Source organism: Leptonychotes weddellii, chromosome 8 (assembly GCF_054177405.1).
Source record: "Leptonychotes weddellii isolate Sample4059 chromosome 8, ASM5417740v2, whole genome shotgun sequence".
NCBI classification, from domain to species: domain Eukaryota; kingdom Metazoa; phylum Chordata; class Mammalia; order Carnivora; family Phocidae; genus Leptonychotes; species Leptonychotes weddellii.
Genome location: NC_138376.1, coordinates 74772126 through 74797436, shown reverse-complemented (window position 1 = coordinate 74797436; position 25311 = coordinate 74772126). Strand labels below are relative to the sequence as shown.

The window sequence follows — 25311 nt, the reverse complement described above, 5'->3', positions numbered from 1 at the left end:
GACTTTGATCCAGCAAGACTCCCAAGAACCACCTGTCCCTGCTTTTGGCTCTGGGTGTGCAGACGTTCTAGTTCTATATATTTACTCCCTGGTAGAAGTTCATCTTCTGCTCTTTCCCTCCCCTTCTCTCCCTGCACCAGCCCCAGCTAATACTTGATGGGAGGCAGCTCTTGGTGGGGGAGGGAAGGGTGGGAGGGGTGAGTGGGAGAGTTGGGAGGTGGTACCCTGCTAGGGAAGAATCTTAATTTTATGGACCATAAAAACCCAAGTGCTTGGGGGAGTTGCTTAGGTCACACAGCAACTCTTTTAAGGATAATTTTGTTTCTCTAATCAACTTTTTGATTACAAAATACATTTTCAGAGGGGGGCAGTTAGCTACTATTTCTCATGTGTTTCTCCTCAAAGGTTAATTTGAGAAAGAAATAGTGAAGGTGGGAGGTCAGATCTTGACAGAGATATAAATGGCCAGTGAACTTTCAAAAAAATTCCTAATTCCTTCAGTTCCCTTTGGTTCCTAGCAGCAAAAGGAAAGCAAGCCTTCCTCTGTTTCATAAGGTTTCCTAACCTTTAGCTATGTTCTTGCTTTGGAGAGACCTTGAACAGGCTTTCCCTAGAGCTCTAAATCCCAAAGGAGAAAAGACGCCTGTCCCTCCAGTAAGAAAATGTCTGAGAAGGAGAGTATGTGGACACTCTTCATCAGGTTCCTCTCCTGCTCCCCCCTTTCTTATCCCAGAGGCCACACACAAAATGTGCACCCATGGAAACTGGGGCCAGCATGAGAAATGGACCACCATTTGTAGAAAAATGTAAGGATGAGCTTTTCATGAGAGCTTGTTAAATTCTGACAATGCATGATCTCCAAGGTTGTATCTGTGTTTATAGCGGTGCAGGAGATGAAATCAATTGTTTGACTCCATTGATTCGAATTATCTGGAGTTTTCAGATATGTTTATTTTGGTCTGAAACTGTAAAAACTCTCCGGGTATGATTTTCTGAAAAGCAAAGACAATGGAAAACTGGCATTTTTACATAAATACCATCCCATCATCCCAAGGCTCTAATTCTGGTTTGTTCAAATAAGCACACTCTGGTTTGTTCAAATAAGCACACGCTAGAAAGAGGTTTTTCTTGAACTTGAAATCCATACCAGCCTGTTCCACTTGCATGACTATTATTGAACATGAGGAAGACAGGTTTTTATCCTCTTTGTTCCACTGAGTGCTTAAGTTAGATCCAATGCAGGCAAGTTGGTATGAAGGGCAGTACGAGAGACATGGGGTCAAATTAGTGGAATGAAATCGAGCTTTGGGAACAGACACTACGGCTTCTTCTGTATGACACGTTAGTGTGGTAAGAGTCTTGTAGGGAGGCGTGAGGGCACTGTGGCAAGCCATCTAGTCATACCACTTTGATCCATTAAAATATAGGCGTTAGAACAGGGAATTCAAATTTGCTTCTAGGTTGGCCATGATTTTTAAATTCTGAATTTGGCTTTTGGTATAGTTTCACTGAATGGGGGAGGTAGGATCCTTTGACTTACCCAAGATCCTATCTGAAAACCAGGAGTCTCTCTCTCCTTAATGACTTAAAATGACTTACCCAAGATCTTATCTAAAAACCAGGAGTCTCTCTCTCCCTGATTACAATTGGATTAATGTGTTTTGCTCTTCCCTGCTCCCCCTGCCCCTAATTTCAGATGTAGTGAGAGCTCCTGTTGGGAGGGGGTGGTCTAGGGCCTGTGCAACTCGGTGAAATCACAGAAGCTTATCATACGCTCCTGCACCCCATGCGTTTAAAAGACAAGCAAACAATGACAGGGATGGAGCAGGACATGGAGAAAGGCGTCCGTGGTCAGGAAGGCCACATGCTAAGGCTCACTCATCAAACAGTAGATTGCCATGGTTTGCACTTTCCCACATGTTAATATCATCTCTGATATGGGCCAGGGCTCCTGTTAGGTTATAAGGAGAGATATCTTCATTGAAACATCAGGGGTCGGCTCTTCTTTCCTGTCTTCTTGACCTCCTTTAAAAATATTGAACAGTATTTATTCTTCTGTTCTGACTAAGGTAATCAATCTTTAAGAGAAACGTTGACCCCATTTTGCAGAAGAGATCAGGTGCATCAGTTGTTTAAAGGAAATGAGTATCAACTTTCTGGAAGAGGTTCTCAGAATGATGACTTAATTGTTCAGCCTCGTCTAGTTTCCAGTTTGGCCCTCCTTGCCCTCACCAGCTCATGATTCATGACTCCTTGTGCAGTGGGCCTCTTCCGAGTAGAGAGTGACATGGATCTCAGAAGGGAACAGTCAGCCCCTTCTTCATTCTTCAAAGGCATTTCTCTTTTTCCTTCATTCTATTTAAATATTGTCAACCCTTAGAAACACTACTTAGCAGTAGCTGGCTCAGAAGTGAAGCTTTTTTACATGTCAATCAATAATTCATTCTTTCAGTAAACTTAATGAATGACTGACGCCTAGTGGCCAGACTCCATGCTGGATGGGGGGAAGTGAGGCAGTAAGACGGTGTCTCCATCCTCTGGTGACTCCCAGGCCGAGGGAGACGTCGAGCCATCGTGACGGTGGGTGCTGGGGGAGAGTTTGAAGAACTGAGGAAAGGCAGCCAGCACCTGCTGGAGTGATGAGGGAAAGGCTTTCCCAGAGGAGATGGTATCACAAATGAAGCGAGGGACCGTCAGTGGTGGGTGAAGGGGCTGGACGCCAGGGGAAAGATTAGGATATCTAGGCAGAGGGAGCAGCATCTGCAAAAGTTCAGAGGTAAGACCGAGGAGCCTGGGAAGGCACTTGTAATTCTGTGTGGCAGGTGCACAGGAGGCAGTGGGGCGGGGGGGCGGCGATGGGGCCAGAGAATGGCCAGCTGAGTGTGAGTCAGACTGTAGGGAGCGGGGGCAGTGTGTCGAGCTCAGGAGCTAGGGGGCTTCATGAATGGCTCCAAGAAGCAGCCTGATAGGACTAGGTTTGTGTTTTAGGAGCTCTTTGTGACTGCCTTGGGACAAATGGATTTCTGAAGGGCCTTAGGGGATGTCAGGAGACCTGTTAGGAGGCCACTGTGCTCAGGGCCAAGAAATGATGAAGGGCTGAGCTACATGCTAATTGAGTTGGAGAAAAGGGCAAATTCACAGGGTGACTGGCTATCAGGAGCGAGGGATAGAGAGCAGTGAAGAACGAGTCCTGGGATTCTTTCTGGCTTGGGTGAGGAGAAGCAGATTTGAAGGGAAGGAAAATCATGAGTCCAAGTTTGGAAATATGGGTTTGCAGTTCCTGAGGACCCCTCACATGGATCCCTGGGTGTCAGGACAAAGGTCTGGGCTGGGTGTAGGTTTGAGAATCATCAGTGTGAAATATCGGGTGTGAATTAGATCATGCCACAAGTGTGGAATAAGAAATAGGAAGAATAGTGATGAAGATCTTGGGAACATGCACGAGATGGTGGGAAAAGCAGTAGAGATGTAAGCTAACGGAGAGCTATTCTACGAAAGACACGGACAGTGTCACATGTTGCAGACAGTTAAAGAAAGAGAAGTATACAAAGAATGTTTAGGGGCACCTGGGCGGTTCAGTCAATTAAGCATATGACTCTTGATCTCAGCTCAGGTCTTGATCTCAGGGTCATGAGTTCAAGCCCCGTGTTGGGCTCCTTGAAAAGAAAAAAAAAAAAAGAAGGAATGTTTATTTGGATTTTGCAACAAGGAGGTATCATTGATTTGGGTAAGAGTAGTTTCGGTCAAGTGTTCATAGTTTGCCGGAAGCTTGGTTATGGAAGGAAGTGGATTCTTGGTTTTAAGGATTTGGAAGCATGTGTAAATGAGGTTTGCTGCCTATAGTGATTAATTTAGGATTCCATGAATTACCCATTTTCTTTGGTGTTTAAAATTTGTACCCACTTCATAGGGATTGACCCTTACAGAGCCTGGCTGGCCCTCATTTGCTTCTCTTCACTGACACTGGGCTGCAATATTAGGCACAGGGAGTGAAAGAGGAAAGAAATCAAGAGCAGGGTGGGAAAGAGAAGAGAGGAAGACCAGATAGTTTCTCAGGTTACCTCTAGCTGCAAAATTCCAGATCAACCCAGTGTTCCTCCTTCTGTGCCCTCTATTCCACCCACTAATGGAGGTAGAGAACCTTACGCCATTGCGTTAGTCGGGGTTCCTCCAGCTTAGCTGTGCGACCCGGGACAGGTGCCTCTTCCATCCCCATCTGCTACTTGAACCCATTAGTTGTGCAAAGCTCTCTGTCCATCACTGCATCCTCATCCTGTGCACATGCCCCCATTTCCTGCTCTATGGAGGAAACTGAAGTCACTTGGCAGGAACTCTGAACCTCTCTGCAGCCCCTTACCCCTTGCGACACTCTCCTCCTCTCTATCTCAGAGAAAGAGGTGTCTCTGCTTCTCTCCAAGCTGACCCTTCCAGCCTGGCCTTCTCACATTCTAACTTGCCCTTGACCTGTGGATTCCCTAACACCACTCCTCACCCTAGCAACTTCCTTAGGTTGACTCCTCTCCTCTGACAGCTTTAGCACTCTCGCTGACATGCCCTCACCCACAAGTTCTCTATCTTGAGTCTAAACCTGTCTCCTGAGTTCTCAACCTTCTGGACATTCTCATTTGGGGGTTCCATGGGGCCTTCAAATGCAACAGCTTGATGCGTCCTTCATCATCTGCATCTGTCGCACCTGGTGTGTACCCGCCCATATTGGTTAATGGCATTATCATCCACTCAAGTCATCGGCCTGAGAGAAAAGACTTAATCTCTCACTCAAGTCATCGGCCTGAGAGAAAAGACTTAATCTCTCTCTCAAGTCATCGGCCTGAGAGAAAAGACTTAATCTCTCCTTATACCTAATAGGTCAATAGACTCTTGGTCAATAGACTCTTTTTCTCATACCCCAGAGTTTCTCCTCTGCATTCCCTGTACACCCTCCCTCTGCCCCCATTGCCCTAGTTCTTAGGTCTTGCCAGAGTCTTCTAGCCAGCCTTCCTACTGGTGGTTTCTCCATTTCCAGCCCTTCCTTCACATTGCCTCAAACCTGATTACATTTCTTGTCTGCTTAAAACCTTTCAGTGGTTCACCTTTGCTTCCAAAATAGAGTTCATCACCCTTTGTCTCAGGCGCATCCAGATCTGGTCCTGGCCCACCCTTCCATCCTCTGCCCAGGCATCCTGTGCCCCCCGGCCGGTGCTCTTCACGCATACCCTTCCTCCTCTGCTCTGCCTGGTGAGCTTCTGCTCATCCCTCAGGATCACTTAGGCTTATGATGAAACCTGTGTAATTCATCTACAAAGAATGTATTTTTTCACATCAACCTGTCAGTTTAGAGCCACCACATTCCTCAGTTTTACTCTTTAGACACTTCCTGGATGCTCTTATGACCTGGTCATGCTTATTTTGGGATAATTTAGTTTTATTCTCAGTTCATGGACTTGCAAAATAATCAAGGATGGTCTAGCTCTTTTATTGTGCCTTTCAATCCAGTACAACTTGAATCAAAGTGCTGAATTATTCTAATGGAATGAGAAAATTGATAACCTTAATTACTGCAGGTGTAAAAAGAAGAGCAAGTAGGAAAGTATTTAGTTTGCATGTTTATAAAGAATTTACCAGAGTAAATGTGAGATCTTTTATGTCAAAAGATCCATTGACTTCTCTGTCCGTATGTATTAGTTACCGTTGCGATGTACTTTTTCCTATTTTCAGCAAAATCCATTTCTTGACTCAATACTTTATTTTGAGAGACTTATAAAAAAGAGGTACACAAAGCTTTTTTTTTTTTTTTTAAGATTTTATTTATTTATTTGACAGAGAGAGACACAGCGAGAGAGGGAACACAAGCAGGGGGAGTGGGAGAGGGAGAAGCAGGCTTCCCGCGGAGCAGGGATCCCAATGTGGGGCTCGATCCCAGGACCCTGGGATCATGACCCGAGCCGAAGGCAGATGCTTAACGACTGAGCCACCCAGGCTTCCCGACACAAAGCTTTCTAATAAGATTTGTAGGCATTATTTTAAAAAGGTGATAAAGAAGAGTTTTGGGTATAGTGCAGAGAGTTATGTTGAAATTGGTTGTAGGACTTTTCAGTAAAAATCAGGAATGCTTAAAAACTTTTAGAGAAATCTTCTGTTTCTTATTTTCTTTTTTATAGAGGAAAGAACAGTGGAAAGAATAGAATTATACAAAATGATCAACATTTCAGGGACTTTTTTTTTTTCTTTAAAAAATTGAGGTGGAAAATAGCCATCATTTATTATAATTCCTTGTGTTTTCTCTGTAAAAATATTTTTCAGTCTTTTGATTTTTTCAAAGTGGCCATTATTGTTCTATGAACCAACACTAAGAGGAGAGACGACTGCTAGTACATCTTTTTTGCTCGTTATGGGGTAAAACTAAAATATCTTCTGTTGGCACTCCCACAGCTACATTTTTCTCAGCCTTCAGTAGGAACCCCTTTTAATTTCTCTGTACCGACACTATTAGCCAGAGAGACATTCCTGCAGTCGCATGGGTTCAGAGCCCCTAATCAGCCGAGGCCCGAGTGTTGTAGCCGGCAGCCCACGGGAACTGAGTTGCTGCTCAGCTGGGTCTCCGTGTTCCATGGCCACACCTGGACAGGAGAGTTGGCCACAGGCACCACCCAGATGGGAAAAGTGACTCAGCTGAGTTCCTTCGGTCTTCGTATTCACTTTAGAGATCTGGAGCCCAAACTGAAATAGTTCTCCAGGCTTTCTGGAGAGCAAATCGTATACATAATATTTATAATTTATATAGTTTATACCAACATTAGATAGGTATATCTACTCCCTAATCCTCTGTCAAAAAGGCAAAAGTTTTCTTTTTCAAACAACTCTTTGATATAGTAAAATCTAAAACGCATACACAAATTGTGCGAAACAAAAAGGTGCAGCTTAATTAATGAACACAGAGCATATATCTGCATACCCATTCCTCAGATCAAGAAAGAGAATGAAGCCAGCCCTGTAGTCCCTGTGCCTCCTTCCTGGTGTCCCCATGGGTATGCACGGTTCTGCCTCAAAACCTTTGGAAGTGCGTTTCTCCTGTTTTCTGTGGGGTTGCCTCAGAAGGTGCAGAAGCCGGCCTTGGGAGGTGGGGGGGGCGTGGATCTGAGGGCGGGGGCCCGGAGATGTTTGGTGGAATTGTAACATGGCATCGTTATCTGGATTTGTTCTAGTTTCTCTTACAGACCCGAAGTCTAGGCATTGGCCAGAAGCTGTTGTCATATCTGCAGAGACTGCTCTTTGTAAAGCTGCTCTGGCTCATTTCCTCTAGAGTGTGCTGACTTGTGATGCACTCACTGGAAATGGACTCTGAGGAGCTGACATACATCTGATGCCCAGTAGTAACCTGTTTCCACACAATTCCAGGACGTTAGCTTATTGCCAGTGGGTGGACAATCTCAATGAGACCCGGAAGATGCTCTCTCTTAGTGGTGGCGGTCCCTTCAGTAACCTGCTGAGGTGGGTCGTGTGCCACATAACGAAAGGAATTGTGAAGCGCGAGATGCACGGCCACGGCATTGGCCGCTTCTCAGAGGAAGAGATTTACATGCTGATGGAGAAGGACATGCGGTCCTTGGCAGGGCTTTTGGGTAACGTACCACACCTTCTATTCTCTATTTTATATCTGTACTTTTTTGCATGATTAGTAAAGCGCTGTTAGTTGACTGATTTAAAGTTTTATTTGGATTGGTTTCTTTGCTTCCACGTGTAGGTAGCAGTCCCACCATTTAACCCGACTCCCTAATTTTCAGGAGCAAATGTCTCTCTCCTTCGTCACTAGCATGAGCCAGGCTAGTGTGGCGAGGCCGGTGCGGAGAGGACACAGAGCGGTCCCCCAGCGGCTTGGGACGTGTTGTCAGCCAAGGGTGATTGTGAGCAAGGGAGCTCTTCTATTTATACACAGGCCAGGGTGAAAGGGCTGCTTGTAAACACCTCTGCTGGAAGAGTCAACTGCGTCTCCGTGGCCATCAAGCCGGTTCTGACCCATTCCGCGTGCACCTGCCGCGTGTCATTTCTCATGCCTGAGTTTCCATTTGTGATCTTAGCGCTCTTCTTACGAGCGTGTTGTAATTCTTCTGATTTTGCATTTACTGTGCACAGTGGGTTTCCCTGTGCTTGGGAAGCCCCTCCAGGAGGAGCCTGGGGCAGCATACGTGTGGGTGGGTGAGGCTGCTGAGAGTGGAGTTCGGTGTCTTCGCTCCCCTGGTTGGCTGGAGATGGCTGGGCTGATGTGCCTCTGTGCTGGGCGGAGCTCGAGTCTTACCTGTGTCAGTTCATAAACACATCATGTGAGTTCAAGAACTTGTGTGTCGGAACTGATGGTTTCTCCTGGGGACAACTAAGGTCTAGGGAGCCAAGCCCGCTATGTGAGCAGTCACGTGACCTGGTCCTTTGGGACTGCTTATTTTGCCCGGGGAAGGTGAGTTTCCACCTAAAAGGCACCCTTACCTCCATTCTAGAGCATATTACGTTCCTCACCTCCTCCAGGAAGTGGGGTTAGGGTCTGTTTTGTTGAAACCCATGTGGGGCTCCCTCCAGGGTGACTCGTTCTGACTGGCTCCTTCCCTCTTCTGTACTCCAGATGCTCCCTGGACCTGGAGTGCCCGCCTGAACCCTGGGCTGCAGGGGAAGAGCCCAACAGCATATTCAGCTCTTGGCCAGCTTTGTTTTGGGGGGGTGGTTTGATGCTGACCAGACCTTCTGGTGCTTTGCCTTTCTAGGCCCAGAGGGGCCTGCCTGACGTAGATATGAGTGGAATTGGCCTCAAGTTTGCCTCGTTCCCGTGGAAACAGTCCTGGACTCACAGCCTCACAGAGCAGGTCTGCCGCGGGCTGTTTCCTCCTTAGTGATGGCCCTACCTGCTCACTGCTTCCTTTCTAGCCCACGCTGTCGGAGCCCCAGAAGCCAGGCACTGAGGCCTCAGAGTTAAGCCAGAGATTATGCAGTAAAGTGCTGCTCTTCTCTAAAAACTTCACAGTGTTGGTTCCTTAACCAGGGAGGGCTGATTGTCACTTTTCTGGAATGCTTCTTCTGGTTGGGAGAACCAGGGAGCAGGGGGATAGCAATTCTCTGGTACTTAATGACTTAGCAAAATGCTTCTTCCCCGATTATGGTGAGGTGGGAGGTAGAGCTATTGTCGGCAGCTAGGTTGGATATCTGGCAAGTATTCCAAACAGCATCAAGTCTAGATCATTTCCTGAGATGAGAAATTGATTCGGCTATTTGAGGGCCACCTGGGTGGCTCAGATGGTTAAGCGTCTGCCTTCGGCTCAGGTCATGATCTCAGGGTCCTGGGATTGAGCCCCGCATTGGGCTTCCTGCTCAGCTGGGAGCCTGCTTCTGTCTCTCCCACTCCCCCTGCTGTGTTCCTGCTCTCGCTGTCTCTGTTTCTGTCACATAACTAAATAAAATCTTTTAAAAAATATTGATTTGGCTATTTGAAAAGCAGGAGTTTGCTGGAGTTCTATTCCACGTGGGAGCTCGGGGAACAGTCTAGGCTCTCATAGGAGAAGCACTTTTGCTGCCTTTGGGGAGAGAGAGGCTCCTTGGCTGAACATCAGACGTTTTCTTACTAAATGAGGCAGAAAGCATCACCTCCCCCCTCACCTGGAGATATAGCTTACTTTTAAGGCCCAGGTGCCTGAGAGACTCAAAATGCATAATGACTTTTTGTTAAGTAGTTCAAGATTTGGGGAAATTGTCTAGGGATGTATTTGAGTCATCAGGATAAATTAATTATTGGTGTTTCAATTCAGTTGACTTCAAGGATTGAAGACCTTCTTTGGGGCAGGAGCTGGGGAATACAAAAGTGAATAAGAGATGGTCCCCTCTCTCAGGTAGCTTACTATCCAGTGGGAGAGACGAACTTATAAACCAGGAATAGGTGAATTATGGCCCATAGCTGGTGGCCTGTTTTTTTTTTTAATGGCCTATGAGCTAAGAATCATTTTTATATTATTAAAATGTAAGGAAAAAAATGCAACAGAGATCAAATATGGCCCAGAAAGCCTAAAATATTTACCATCTGAAGCTCCATAGAATTTTGCTGACCTCTGCTCTAAATGAGTACCCACGTTCAAGTTGGGCTCTGACAGGTGTCATGACAGAGGTTTGTGCTTGGTGCCCTGGAGACACAGGAGTAGGGGTGAAATGGCAGCGAGAGCTTGGGAGGGCCAGAGAAGAGGCAGCAGGTGTTTTGGCCCCAGAAAGTAAACAGTTGTCCCAAGGAAGAAAATGGGGAAGGACCATCTGGGCAAATCATGAGAAAAGGAGTCACAAGTGAGGGGCATTTTGTAATCATGGTCGAAATGAAGGTTTAAAGGTAGTTTGGGGCCATATTTTAAAAGGTAACAATTATGCTGAGATATAAAACATTTAGGTGGTGCAGACTTCTAATATTAGAGAGAAAGAGGCATATTTGTGATTTAGAAAAGTGGCTCTGTTGCTGTCATGGCAGACGGCTTGGGCCTGAGGGGTGGGTGGTAACGAGAGACTAAAGAGAGGCAGTACATATCTTTGGATGTAGTTTAAAAAATTGTGATTAAGTTCAAATTAAAATAAAAAATTAAATTTAAACAAAATAAAAATTAGTTGAGAAAGATGATATCTTTGTGTTGGAAAGGAGACAAAATTATTATTTATAGAAATTAAGAGATTATGTAGCTAAAATAGGGGCACCTGGGTGGCTCAGTCGGTTAAGCATCTGCCTTCGGTTCAGGTCATGATCCCGGGGTCCTGGGATCGAGTCCTACATCAGGCTCCCTGCTCGGCAGGAAGCCTGCTTCTCCCTCTCCCTCTGCTTGCCGCTCCCCCTGCTTGTGCTCTCTCTCTGTCAAATAAATAAATAAAATCTTTTAAAAAAAAGAAATTATGTAGTTAAAATAATGGAGAATTGAAATTACAGTTAATGAGAGAGTTCAGTAATTTTACAAAGTTACAGACATCCAGATGGCCAACAGACACATGAAAAGATGCTCAACATCACTCATTATCAGGGAAATGCAAATCAAAACTACAATATATCACCTCACAGCTGTCAGAGTGGCTAAAATTAACAACACAGGAAACAACATGTTGGTGAGGATGTGGAGAAAGGGGAAAGCTTTTGCACTGTTGGTGGGAATGCAAATTCGTGCAGCCATTGTGGAAATCTGTATGGAGGTTCCTCAAAAAATTAAAAATAGAACTACCCTTTTTTTTTTTTAAGATTTTATTTGAGAGAGAGAGAGAGAATGAGCGGTGGGGACAGGCAGAAGGAGAGGGAGAGAGAGAAGTAGACTCCCTGCTGAGCAAGGAGCCCGATGTGGGGCTCACCTGAGCTGAAGGCAGACGCTTAACCGACTGAGCCACTCAGGTGCCCCAAAATCGAACTTACCCTATGACCCAGGAGTTGTACTAGTGGTTATTTACCCAAAAAATAGAAAAACACTAACTAAAAGGGATACATGCACCCTTATGTTTATTGCAGCATTATTTACAATAGCCAAACTATGGAAGCAGCCCAAGTGTCCACTGATGGGGATGAATGGATAAAGAAGATAAATATGTATATAATGGAATACTATTCATCCATAAAAAGAATGAAATCTTGCCATTTGCAACACCATCGATTGAGCTAGAGAGTATTATAGAAAGTGAAATAAGTCAGTCAGAGAAAGAAATACCATAGGATCTCACTCATATGTGGAATTTAAGAAACAAAACAAAGGAAACTAGAGAGAGAGACAAACCAAGAAACAGACTCTTAACTATAGGGAACAAACTCATGGTTACCAGAGGGAAGGTGGGTGGAGGGATGGAGGAAATAGGGAATGGGGATTATAGAGTACATTCATCATGATAAAATAAACTAAAATAAAATGATAAAAAGTTTACAAAGTTACAAACATGTAAATCTTGATATCTCAAATAACTGATCAGGAAATATAGTTAAAAATTTCCATTTATAATAATAATAAATCAAAATATTAGAAATATGATGTATTAGAAATATTCAGGTCCTACAGAAATAAAATTAGATAGTCCTAATAAGAGATAGTAGGTTTTTTAGAAAATGGCGAGTATACCTTCATTCATTCATTTGAGAGTGATACCTCTGGAGCCAGAGGTCAAACCTAGCTCCATCACTTCCGAGCTTTGCAACCTTGGGCAAGTTTCTTAACTTCTCTAGGCCTCAGTTTCCTTATGTGTAAAATGGGGACAATAATGGTGAAAAGAAAAGTAGCACATGTAAAGGGCTCAGAGTAGTGCCTGCAGGTCGTAAGCAATCAAGTAACAAGCAAGTGTAAAACACAACTGCAGTGAGGACAGGAAGCAGAGGTCCGCGGTGCTGCGAGGGCTGATAATGGGGGGAGGGTTGCCCAGTGGTCAGTGTTAGTCTCCATTCAGTTCTGCATGTTCCCGTGTCCCCTCGGGGCAGGTGTGTGCGTTGGAAGCAGAGATACGACCTGTAGCGGATGCCTGACTTTCACGTGTGCAAGAAGTGCGAATGCTGTCCATTTCTATCCCCTCCCCAAAGGGTGAGAATCAGAAAAGCATGGAAGACATAAAAATCAAGAAGAGAAAGGTTAGGTTTTTGGGAGGCAGTGTGGCTGGAGACAGGAACTCTAGTGGCCACATGAGAGAGGTATTTCTGGAGTCAGATCCCCCGGGGTTCACATCTTGGGCTCCGCCACTTAGCAGCTGTGTGACTTCCCATGAACCACCTGAACTTTTTCATCACAAAATGGGGGTGAGAACAATGCGTCCAGCATAGAGTGCAAGGACTCAGTGAGCACTTCTGTAATGTACTTACTACAGCGTTTGGCACATAAATAATGCTGAAAAGTATTAGCTATTATCATTACCACTGTCACAAGTTTTGTATGTAACACGACTCCATGAAGAACATTGTTGTCTGAGAAAAAAGTCTAAGGAAACCTTTTCTCTGATTTTTACATGTATTAGTTAATTGTAGAAACTTGGGGAAGTTCAGAAGCACACAGAGAAGGAAACTAAGTCACTGTAATCTTATAACTTACTGCTTGCTAACCACAGTTGTCCTTTTGGTACATGTCTTTCCAATATTTTTGTGTGTAATTTTGAATCATATAGATGTATTTGTGTAAATGCACACATACACATAATTTTCCAACCTGTCTTTTCCTCACTTAATATATTGCAAATATTTTTTCCTATACCATATAATGCTATGTGCCTGGTATCACATAAAACTGACGTAAATCTCATCAGCCTTCTGCCTCTTTTATATTTCTGTTCTACCATTAATCCTGAGTCTACAGGTATGAACTTGAAGTGGAAGGGAAATAAGACAGAATGAATATAAGAAAATAAGAATATAGCTGTGTCCCACGTTAGCACAGAGATCCCCAGCTGTGATCATTTGATAGATTAAAATATGAAAGAAGATGGAATCTGGTACACAGTAGAAGTAACACCACCCATTTGGCAGATGAAGAAACTGAGGCACAGAGAGGTTGAGTGGCTTGCCCACAGTTACACACGGTAAAAAGAGACATTGGTGAACAAGTTGATCACAGGCCTGAGCTGCTAGAGCTGCCACGCGATGAAGATACTGTTGCAAACATTTATAAAATGGCAAGACTTGTGAGAAGTACCACCTGGAGAAGTACTAGGTGCAAGGAGGGCGCTTTTGCGGGAGAGACTAGTGTGGTCAGGGAGGTTATGCAAGACTTCTTTGAGGACATGATACTTCTGGACTCTGAAAGATAAGCTGGAGTTAGGCAGGCATGTGTGTGAGGAGGAGGAATGGGGTGGGACGGGAGACCAGCTTGGAACATAGAAGGGGCATCACGTGTGAAGGCTCTGACATGAAAAGCAGCTGGAAGCCTTCAAGGAATGAAAAGATGGCTAGTGTGTTAGTAACTGTGAGAACCGAAGTGTGGCATGAGGTAGAGGTGGGTGGGGGGCTAGATCACACAGGTCTTCTATATCACTTAAATAATCTTGGCCTTTGCTCTAACAACAATGGAAGCTGTCAGAGGTTGAAATTGGGGAAGTGGCATGATGCCCTAGAGGGGCCAATAGTGGATGTGGGGTCCAGTGAGGAGGCTGTTGCAGTCCAGGAAAGGTAAGATGGTGTTGTGGGTTACAGCCACGGTGACAGAGTTGGACATATGATGGTGGTTTAGAGCTATATTCTAGAGACAGAATTGACTACAGTTTGGTGACTGTGTGTGGGGAGAGAGAGGCGGGGATGAGAGGGCAGGGGTAAGGAATAACCAGGTTCTTGACATGAACACTTAGTGAACAAAGTAGCCATTCAGAATTGGAGAATGCTGGAGTAGAGGGGATGATCATGAATTTCAGGGGTGGGTACGCTGAGTCTCAGATCCCTGTGAGACAGGCACGAGTGGAGACAAAGCATAAGATAAGGGCGCCCTTTTTTTTCTTGACTCATTAAAAAAAAATTTTTTTTTAAAGATTTGAGAGAGCTAGAGCACGTGCGGGGGGAGGGGCAGAGGGAGAGGGAGAAGCAGACTCCCCGCTGAGCAGGGAGCCCGATGCGGGGCTTGATTCCCAGGACCCTGGGATCATGACCTGAGCCAAAGGCAGACGCTTAATGACTGAGCCACCCAGGTGCTCCATTTAAAAAATGTTTTTTAAAAAGATTATTTATTTGAGAGAGAGAGCACTAGTGAGGGGAGGAAAGGCGGCCTCTTCAATCAGTACAGAAAAGACAAATTAATTCAGTAAATGGTGTTGGGACAGCTGGCTGACCTTTTGGAACAAAATAAGTACAGTCCTCCTGACTTTATTCATACACCTGAATACATTCCAAATGGAGTAAGCATTTAAATGTAAAAAATAAACCATAAAGGTGTCAGGATAAAATATGGGAAACTTTTATATAATCTTGAACTTGGGAAAGTTTTTCTAAGTATGGTACCAAAGGAAGAAGTGACAAAAAGTTGGATTGCTAGATTTCTTGGGACAAATAAAACCACCTGGATGTCAATAATCACCATAAATAAAGTTAAAATTGAAACGGAAGGCTGGAAAAAACGTTTGCAACCTGTGACAAAAGAATTAATGTTACTATTTGAAGAACTTCTGCAAATCTGTAAGAAATGTGAATACTTGGAGAAAACTGGACAAAAGACATAGAGAATTTGCAAAAATGACACACGTGATGAATAAATATATGAAAAATGTTGAACCTCTTTAGTAATCAGAACAATGCAAGTTAACAAAGGAGGCACCACTCTGTCCATCAGATGGGCAAAGTTTTGTTTGTTTTGTTAATGTGATGAACTGGTGGGGGTGTGAAGGAGGCCCTGGCATACTGTACTGATAGGAAATAAAAACTAGGACATACTTTCTGGAGTTGAGTTCCACAGTTTTAAAAGTCACAACATCTTACATATTTACTTATTAAATAATTCAAAAAATCAGGAATTAAAGCTTTGAACCTTAACAAGAAGAAATAGGGAGAAATGTCAAATTCTGTACTTAGGTCCCCAGATTGAATTGCACAAATATAGGGCGGGGGAGAGACATGTGAGAAAGAGACTTCAGGATTTTAGTGGTTTTCATCCTCTGGATGTCACCAGTGTGATGGACTGTCAAAAAGCTAATAAAAACCTAGCCTGTTTAACGCAGCATAGTGTCTATAGACCTATCTATAAAAAGGATTGTAATACTGAAACATTAAAATCTGAGCAGTTATTAATAGTATGGGTCCCTGGTTTTTGTTTGCGATGGTAATGGGAAACTAAAGTTATTTAGGTAGAAAGGCACTTGCAATTTTCACTGCTTTCAGCTCTTTAGGTGCCCACTTGCGGGTCATTTGTGAGTAATTGGCATTTTTCTCTAGAATGGTATCATTCCATCAGTTCTCTTTGGTCACAGACATACCTAAAATTATTATTACTTCAGAATATGTTCTAAAGGGCTAAGCAGTGATCTGTGGTGTCAGGAGTTGGGAGTCCAGTGGACTAAGGTTCCTAGTTTGTAAAACAGCTTGGGACAACTAAAGGGTTTTTTTTTTTTAAGGGTACAAAGTTAAATGACGACAAGGAGAAGGTCAAAACACTCGACTCATAATTTGCTTCTATATAGGTAAGAATGGAAATCCAAACTAGGTGAGAAGGTCGCAGGAGAGCACTTCAGTATTTTCAAACAACTAAAAGACTAACAAGCAAACTAATTATTTGAGCGTTATTTTGTATTAGTTTCACACTAAGTGTAATGTTAGGCTCTTGGGAAACAAAGATGAGTAAGAATGGTCTCTACCTTGAAGAAGCTTATAAACCAGTAGCACTTAAGTCTCTAGGTCCAAACAATGTCCTAGGATGTGAAAAATTTTCCATGTGATCTTGGAAGTTTGAATGTAACCCTTCAGAAACAGGAAGAATGGGAACATATCAGAAAATAGAGATAGGAAATTGTCCCCATTTCCAAAAGGGGAGGGAGAGGTAGATTCTGATAATGAAATAAAATACTAGAATGAATTATTAGATAGATGGTTAGTTTTCACAAAGAACTATCTTGGTTCATTGTGAATAAATCATACCAAAATGACTATTGTGTCTTGACTTGTTGGATTTACCAATTGGATAGACCATGTCTTGATTTATTCAAACCATTAGATACCATCTCTCAAGATATTCTTGTAGGCAAGATGACTGGTTTTCAAAGGGGCTTTCATGGGTGCATACGTTGCCACCAAGGTTCCTTAAGTGCTCTGGTGGGGAGGAGAGGAAGCCCTAGCAGGTTGGACTCTCTCCACCCCTCTTTTACCTAGAACAGCTCTCTTGTTATCTGTTTATATATTGGAAATCCGTTTTATTTTGGTTTGATAGAGAACTTTCCCTACCAAAGAAAAAAATTTGAAAGCCCCCAGATTAACTAGTGGATTTGTGGCTGATTGAGTGACAGTATCTTTCCAGTGCCAATCAACGGCTTGGTATCGCTTAAAGAGAGCTCTCCAGGGACTCTGCTCTTGACTTTTCTCAGTGACCAGTTGACAACTTCAAAGGCGTGCTTAGTGGTTTTTGAATGACTCTAGGTGGAAGGACAGCTAAAAAACTGGGTGGGAAAATCAGGAATCAAAGCTTTGAACCTTAACAGGAAGAAACCTAATAGGGGAGAAACGTCAAATTCTATACCTAGCCTGTTTAATGCAGTGTAGTGTTTCAGCTTAAAAGTTGTTTTCTTAAGGAAACCTTTCTGGACCTTTTCTCCCAGTGTGTCAGGCAAACCTGTTCCTTGCCCCCAGGCACTTGGTGCTTTCTTCCTCAGAGCACTCCTTGCACCTTCTTTTAATGATTTGGTTTGTCTCCTCAGCTCAGCTGTGCCAGGCCTGGTGTTTTCATTTCTATCTCTAGGGCGTGACTGAGTGCCCGGCACACATTAGGCATCAAGCGAGTGTTTGTTGAACAAAGGAGTTCAATGTTAAGTTCTGGGATCCGTCTTTTTTTTTTTTTAAGATTTTATTTATTCATTTGAGAGAGAGAGAGAGACAGAGAGAGCACAAGCAGAGGGAGAGGGAGAAAAGCTCGATCCCAGGACCTGGAGATATGACCTGAGCCGAAGGCAGACGCCCAACCATCTGAGCCACCCAGGCGCCCCTGGGATCCGTCTTTTAAGGGAACTTGACCAAACTAGGGTGTGTCCAGAGAACGGTGGTTAGGAAGGTGGTTAAGTCTCAAAATAATTCCATGCAAGGAATTTGAGGATCCTGGGGGAGGATGGTCTGCAGAAGTGAAGATGTATGGGTCATATACCGGCGTTTTTCTGACTTAGGTGTTGTGGCAGAAGATGGACATATTTGGGGAAGGGGGAGGGGAACAGAGGGGAGGGTGGAGTGTGTATGTGGGGGAATGACAACAGATTACAACTCGGGGTAAGGCAGCACTTTAAACAGACCAGTCCTAAATGGGAAGGGCTCGTCTTGTGGAGCAGTTGTTCTTTGGGATTACTCCGAGGTGAGGTTGATGACCAGCACCCCCAGTCATCAACCACCATCACAGGTGGTGAGATCTTTCACTAGAGATGGTCTCTGGTGGGTCCTTCCAGTCCTGATGGTTTCATGATTTTATATTCACTCTCTAGAGAGGAGAGCAGAGATGTTTCCACGTTACGAAACAAGGCAGAGGCCAAAGTGGGGATCACTCGAGTTCTGGTTGGTCTCTTGGATTGTGATTTATGTTAGGCTGCCGCTCCTGCCTTCGGCGGGCCCCGTGCTTTAAATGATCTGTGTTTACGTCTCCAACCAACAACGGTGGGTTCCCAATAAACCTCTCTTCTAATCTTCCACTTTTTAAAAGTTATTTTGACTCAAAGGTTTTTGGACAGGGGATTTTGTTCTGTCTTGTTTTTAAGCAAGCTTGGGAACAGGCTATTTTAATAGCTGCTCTTCATACCCTGTTTAATTATATTATGCAAGCAGCACTGCATCACGCAGGTGTGGAGGTCTAGGCTGGGAGCCACCTGGGCCACAGCAGCCACACACGGTGCCTCCCAGGGAAAGTGACGGGGGCGGCAGGGAGGCCTTCAGGACTAGGCGCTGGAAAAAGACGAGAAGCGTTTTATCTACCACATTTAGCATATGTTGAGTAACTGAACAGAGGGCAGACGAATAAAGACAAAGAAGTAATTTTGCCTGTCAATCTAGCTAGAAAGATAAACACACAGATAAAAGAAGAAAATAATAGACACTAAAAGGAATGTTTCGGAACCTCAAAGCAGTGTTTCCTAATGGGGGTTCTAAGCCCTCTCCAACTTACCGGCACTATCTCGCATAATGGTGGTTCTTGGCCCTGACTGCTCATTAGATCGCCTCAGGGGCTTATAAAAAACAGCTGCACAGGCCCTGTGCCAGGCCAAATAATTCAGATCTCTGGGAGTGGGGTCTGGGGAAAGGTATTTTTTAAACTGAGCAGGTGATTCACATGTGTCTGTAATCTAATACATAGGGCAGCCAGGGAGGTCAGAAGGGCTGACCTGGGTGTTGGCAGGAGGACTGGAGGGGGGCGGGGTAAAGACTGGGGAGGGGTAAAGACTGGTGTTTTGGGGGGGGTAAAGACCATGGAAGGGACCCCAGGAGGGCACTGGGCCTTGGTCTGGGCAGGTATCAGAAGGGAGAAAATTCAGAACAAGCCAAGCCTACTTGATTTTTGTCTCGAGGCTAACCCTGGTTGGGTTTGTAGGCACATTGCTTAGCACAGGCTTTCCTTCTTTCCACGTCAAAAACCTAGTAGGTTGATTTTTCGTGTGGATAAATCTCAGATATTTAGATACATTAAAAATCTTTAACAGCATCTTTGAGATACTGTGTCTTACAACACCCCCGAAAGCTAGTTATTTTACAGATGAGAAAGCCCCGTGAAGGTCAGAGAGGTGAGGGAGTGGGTCTGAGGCCGCTTAGCTAATGGTGACATTTTCTTTGGCTCTAGTAAGACTTCTGTATGTTTGCATTGGTGGCTTGTTAAGATCACATGCAGGGAGAGTAATAATTTGACCTGGAAACCATAAATTCTATTTTTACCTGTACTGATTGGGTTCCAGGGAGTGCCTAAGCTTTTTACAAGTTCCTCCTGGAGTCCTGTACTCACCTCCTGAAGTGGAAGTGATTTACTCTACAGGTATTATCCAATAACTCTCAGTTGCTTGCAGCCCACTACTGGGCATCAACTCTTCTTTTCAGGTATCCTCTCCAGTCTAGATTTCCGGGAGGAGGAGGGAGGAATGGCTGGCCAGGGGCTGGTGGGGCCAGGCCCTGCTCATGGGGTTTGTGCCCGCATGGGAACGAGACAGTTGGGGTCCAGATTGTGGCTTGTTCCTTTTCCATTCTCATTGTTGCTATCTTAGTGGGTACAAATATGTTGGTTATTCATGAAAACAATAAAAAAGGACTTTTAGCACAATAAAATTAAATGCTAATGAGTTTTTAGAAATCTTTGTGGCTTATTTCGCAACACAAATTGGTTGGTATAATTCTGACGGAAGCAACCTGATCTCTATCCTGGGGGCATTCTGGCTGTTTCTTCCTCTGAGAGAAGTGTCTTTGGCTTTGTGTTTAAAATGTCAGGGTTCTCATTCCTGAATGATTAGAATAAGAGAATGAAAAATTCACAAGATAGCACCCTGTGGATAACAGGCTTTTAAAATCGTCCCCAGTACCCGTCCTTTCCTTGTGTTGCCAGATATGGAAGCCCTTCAGCATTTGTGTTCTGTTTGGGCTGATTTGCCTGAGTAGAATGCCTACCTCAGGGAGGAATTAGAGATCAAGGATGACCTGATGTATCATAATACATTAAGTCCTTGGTGAACCCAACCACACTTCTATTTATTTAAAAATTTCAATTTGTATTAAAAAGACTAATCAACATTTAAAACATTAGGAAAAAATGTAGATCTCTTTCATCATTCTGTCACCTAACTCAGTAACCATTTTCTATTTCCCTACATCTTCCACATGCATATTTTTAGGAAATATCATTTCTGATGGACACATCTTTGTATTCTGTTCATTTTTTTTTTAAAGTAAATGCTAAAATTAAATGTGCTTTACTTTTGAGGAATTATTTACTTGAAATAGACTCATAGGAGTAAAATTACTGGGTGAAAGATTATGAACGTTGTTAGGTCTGTTCCTAGGCACTGCCATGGTGTTTTCCAAAAGAGAAGCACAGATTTACGAAGTGACCAGTAAAAGACTGAGGTACCAGTTTCACTGAAGGCTTACCAGTAACCATTCTGAACACTAAAAAAAAAAAAAAAAAAATCATTTACCACTTTATTTTATTCATTATAAACTGTTATCTTCAGGTTAGTCTGTATTCTGATTCTTTAATCACCTGTAAGAAATATTTTTCCTTTTTATTTTTCCTAATTGTTTCTTAGTGAATCAGCTGTTCCAATTCTTTTGTCCACTTTTCACCTGAATGAGGTTTCCTTTAAAATGTAATTGGTCTATTTATATCTCACAGATCTACTCAGTGATGTCTGAGGCAAAGATTTTCTCAATCTCACTTGGAATCTTAAAGATGTATGCAGAGGGACAGTCTGATTCATGGTTGTCCTCGTCCATCCTGACCCCGCTGTAGGCATCCACAGCGCTTGTGTGGGAGTTTGTCCAACACCTCCCAACCTTGAACCCAGCCCTGCAGGGACCTCTGCTCCTTCCGCTGAGCTGCCTGCCTTCTCCCCGAGGCCGGCTCCAGACTCAGAGGGCACCTGGGGCTGTTGACTTCTGACCAGGACCTCAGAGCCTGCTGGAGCACCCCGCGTAGCCCACCTCACTCCCACACTTGATCACTGACTGCCTCCCAACCTCTGGTTCCTTTCTCCATCACCTTCTCCCCACCCCACCATTTTGTTAGCCTCCCTTCCCCTACTTACTTCACTGTCACTCAGCCTAGCCTGAGATCCGTCATGGAAGCTACTCTCATCCCTAGTATCCCCCATTTGCTCACCTTCCCCACCCAGCAGTGCTCCAGGTGGCCTGGTCAGCCTCGCTCCGTGGAGTCCCGGCCCTTCCCTTCCTTCTTCAGGAGTTTGAAGAAAAATCCTTTCCTCTCTTCAACCTTTACTTCTTTACAGATACCTCCTACTTAACATGTAAGTCTCACCCTCCCTTAAAAACAGCACTCCAGTTCTGTCCTGTCTCTTGCCTTCCCTTCACACAGCTTGTCTGAGAAGTAGTAACAGTCACACTCACCTCCCATTTGCTCCTTGCGCTGCTGCACCCAGACTCCTAGCCCCCGCCCCACAATCGCTCTTGAAAGGGTAAATAACAACCTGCCTGTTCACCAGATCTACTTAAAGGCCTTATTTTTATGTCCGTTTTTTATTTTGACCTTTTGGAAGAGGGAAATGTCTACCTGAGGGAGAGACTTTGAGGAATCTCTCTTGCCTGCTGTAGGCTTAAAGGACATGAAGTTTCTTGGGTGTGTTGAAGAACAAAGGATTGGGGCGCCTGGGTGGTGCAGTTGGTTAAGCGACCAATTCTTGGTTTTGGGCTCAGGGCATGATCTCAGGGTCCTGGGATCCAGCCCTGCCTTGGGCTCCGTGGTCAGCCTGCTGGAGATTCTCTCTCCCTCTCCCTCCCCCTTTACTCTCTCCCTGTGCTCGAGTTCACGCTTGTTCTCTCTCAAATAAACTTTAAAATAAATAAATAAATAAAAGCTTTTTAAAAAAAGAACAAAGGATTCAGCCTTTCTCTTTCTCTGGAGGCTTCATTTTTCCATTTTCAACGCCACAGATTCCCAGGTGCCCCCTGAGGAGGCATTAGTCTCTTGCTGTTTCAGGTGGTGCCCCTGTTCTTGACTCTAACCTACCAACACATGCAGGCACTTCATTTTTATTAACTCATTAGTGCTCACAATGATCTTTTTTTCCATGAAGAAATTTAGGCACAAAGAAATACCTTCCCAAGGAACACCCAGCTAGTAAATGGTGGAGCTTAGACTTGAACTAAGTGGTCTGGGAGAAGCCAGAAGTCCTTGCTGAACACTTTTTTAGCCTTTATCTTACTTATCGGATCTGTCTGACCCTTCTTTCCTGCTTTTCCTTTGCAGGTTCCTTAAATACTGGTGGGGAAGGGAATGAGAAATTATTTTCTATCCTTTATGTTCTTCTAGTTGGACTAAAAATTAAATTTACTAAGATTAACAGGAGAAAAAAAAAGTTTTATTACATGTGCAGAGAGGCCCAATAATGAAATTGAGAACGAAAAAAATGACCAAGGCAGGCAGTTTTTATATTTTTTAGACAAAGAGACAATAAATCTGTGAGGACCTGATAGGAAAAAGAAAACTTTGGGAGCTTCAGTTAGTAAGGAATTCTAAACAGAATTTGGGCTGGGGTAGTAAATCAGTAAAAAGTAACATGGGTTGTTTATATAACCTTCTCGGCTCTAAATCTCCCATCTCTGGGGGTAAGATCGTTTCTTTAGCTCCTGGTACAGGGAGGATGCCTTCCACATGGGAGATTCATTTCCTGTTTTCAGGGGGACGGGAGGGGCTGAGTGTGCTTGCACAGGCTGTCTCTAGGTCACTTTTATACAAAATAATCAATATGCCAAAGCGGCACGTTTTGGGGCAGCCTGCCCTTGGCCCCTGCAAGCGTTCCTAGGATTCCATCCCCCACCCTTCCGAGTCCAGCTCCTTTCTGTATCTTCACTTAGATGTCCCACAGCCGCCTCAAATTCAGCACATCCTGAAAGAACTCCTCACCCTCCCAGGAGACCAACACGCCTTCCCATGACCTCTCTGTGAATGGCTTCATCATCCGTTCAGTTATTCAGGTTGGATGCTAAAAAGTCATTCTAGATTTCTCCTTTTCCAGGAGATCCTCCAGATCTTTGCATTGCCAGACCCTCCTTGACATTCATATCTCTGAGTAAATATCACCTCCACAGAGAGGCCTTCCCTGACTGACATAGCTGTTTAATGTAGCTGTCAGTCACCCGCTATCACAGCACCTTACTTTAATTCTCTGCATGGTACTTATCACTTATTGATTGATTTGTTTATCATTGCTCCATGTGAAGTAAACACCACGAGGGCAGTGACCTTGTCTGTTCTGTTAGTCTCTGTATCCCAAGCATCCAGAGCTGTCTTGCATATCATCAAAATAATATTGACAAGAGCTGACATATATGGAGAATTGCCAATGTGCTTAAGCAAATAGTAATACAGTATATAATACTTACCCTCATATGGTAATCTCTGCTTTCATAATAATATACATAATGTATATTCTACATTTATTATATAATTAGCATATTATATATGATATATCTGATATATATGTACATATATATGTGTGTGTGTGTATCCTCACAGTAATATAATAACAGTACCTATGCTCAGATGATTTTGGTGAGAATTAAATGAGGCAGGAACTATTCTCATTAATTTTCACCAATGTATATGAGGGTAGGGATACCGTTACTACTATCAGTAGTATTATGCCTGGTTTGTCGGTGAGGAAACTGAGGTACATAGTGGTTAACTAACTGACCTAAGACCACAGAGCTGATATGCGGTGGGGTCAGGCTTGGACCCTGGCGTCGGGCTTTTGAGCTGGAGGCTCTATCAGTGATCGCTGAAGGATTGGCTATACCTCGTCACCGGAGTGCTCCCCAAGTCCCTTCGTCTCCTGTCCTTTCTGCCCCACAGCCGGAGGAGGGGCTCCCAATGTCTCTGGCCTGGATTTTGCCACAGCTTCTTAGCCAATGTCCCAACCTCTAGGTTTGCTTTTTAATTCTACTAGTGTTTAATCTAAAAAGCAAATCAGAACTGTAGGCTCCCGATCTTGTAGACTAAAATCCAAACTCCCTTTCTTTACAACCTGAATTCTGCTCACATCTCTATCCTCCTTTCCCACTTCTCCCTCTCATGCACATCTATTTTTCCCACACCAAATGACCCTGGGATTGCTGAAGCACACAATTTCGTGCCTTCACATGGGCTGTTTCCCTTGCCTTGCTTCATCCCACAGATTCTCAAGTTTTATTTCTACTTAGGAACTTTCTTAATGTTCTCCTTAATCTCCTCCAGCCCATGGGGCTCCCTACATTGGGTGTCTTTCTTCTCTCCTGTTTCATTTTGTGCAGACTTACATCATGGAAATACTATATAGAACTTGTCTAGGCTCCTCCTCTGCCCCGCCCCCCCCACCTGAACTTTCCCCTGTCCTTGCCTGGGAACATTATTATTTTGAAGGAATTGGCTGACTGGCTTCCCTCTGACCCTGGTATCTAACAGAAGGCCTGGTAAATAATAGGCACTCTGTAACTGTTGGCTGAGTGAATACTAACTTCCAAAAGGAATTTGAGGCAATCCACAGATAAGAGAGGGCATAGTCAACCATAATATAAAACTTTCAGAAACCAAGTGAAAAAATCATGTTCTTGGAACGAGTTTATTCCTGGAATTGGGCACACTTTATCTTTGAGTTTTTTGGCTACCGAGATAAAAAGGGAAACTTGAACTCACGACCCTGAGATCAAGAGTTGCATGCTTTTTTTTTTTTAAGAATTTTTTTTTTTGGGGGGCGCCTGGGTGGCTCAGTCGTTAAGTGTCTGCCTTCGGCTCAGGTCCTGATCCCAGGGTCCTGGGATCGAGTCCCGCATCTGGCTCCCTGCTCCGCAGGAAGCCTGCTTCTCCCTCTCCCACTCCCCCTGCTTGTGTTCCCTCTCTCGCGCGCTCTCTCTCTCTGTCAAATAAATAAAATCTTAAAAAAAAAAAAAAGAATTTTTTTTTTTTATTTATTCATTTGAGACAGAGAGATACAGAGAGAGAGAGAGTA

General features: G+C 44.0%; 1 protein-coding gene across 3 annotated transcripts in view; it reads left to right on the top strand.

The window, feature by feature from the left end:
* Positions 1 to 25311, top strand: part of FAXC (failed axon connections homolog, metaxin like GST domain containing) — a 74774-nt gene that overhangs the window by 20787 nt on the left and 28676 nt on the right. For all 3 annotated transcript variants that reach the window (XM_081828708.1, XM_081828707.1, XM_081828709.1), the window contains one exon: positions 7396 to 7619. In XM_081828708.1, coding sequence (XP_081684834.1) covers positions 7396 to 7619 — 224 coding nt within the window. The remainder of the gene's footprint in view (positions 1 to 7395; positions 7620 to 25311) is intronic.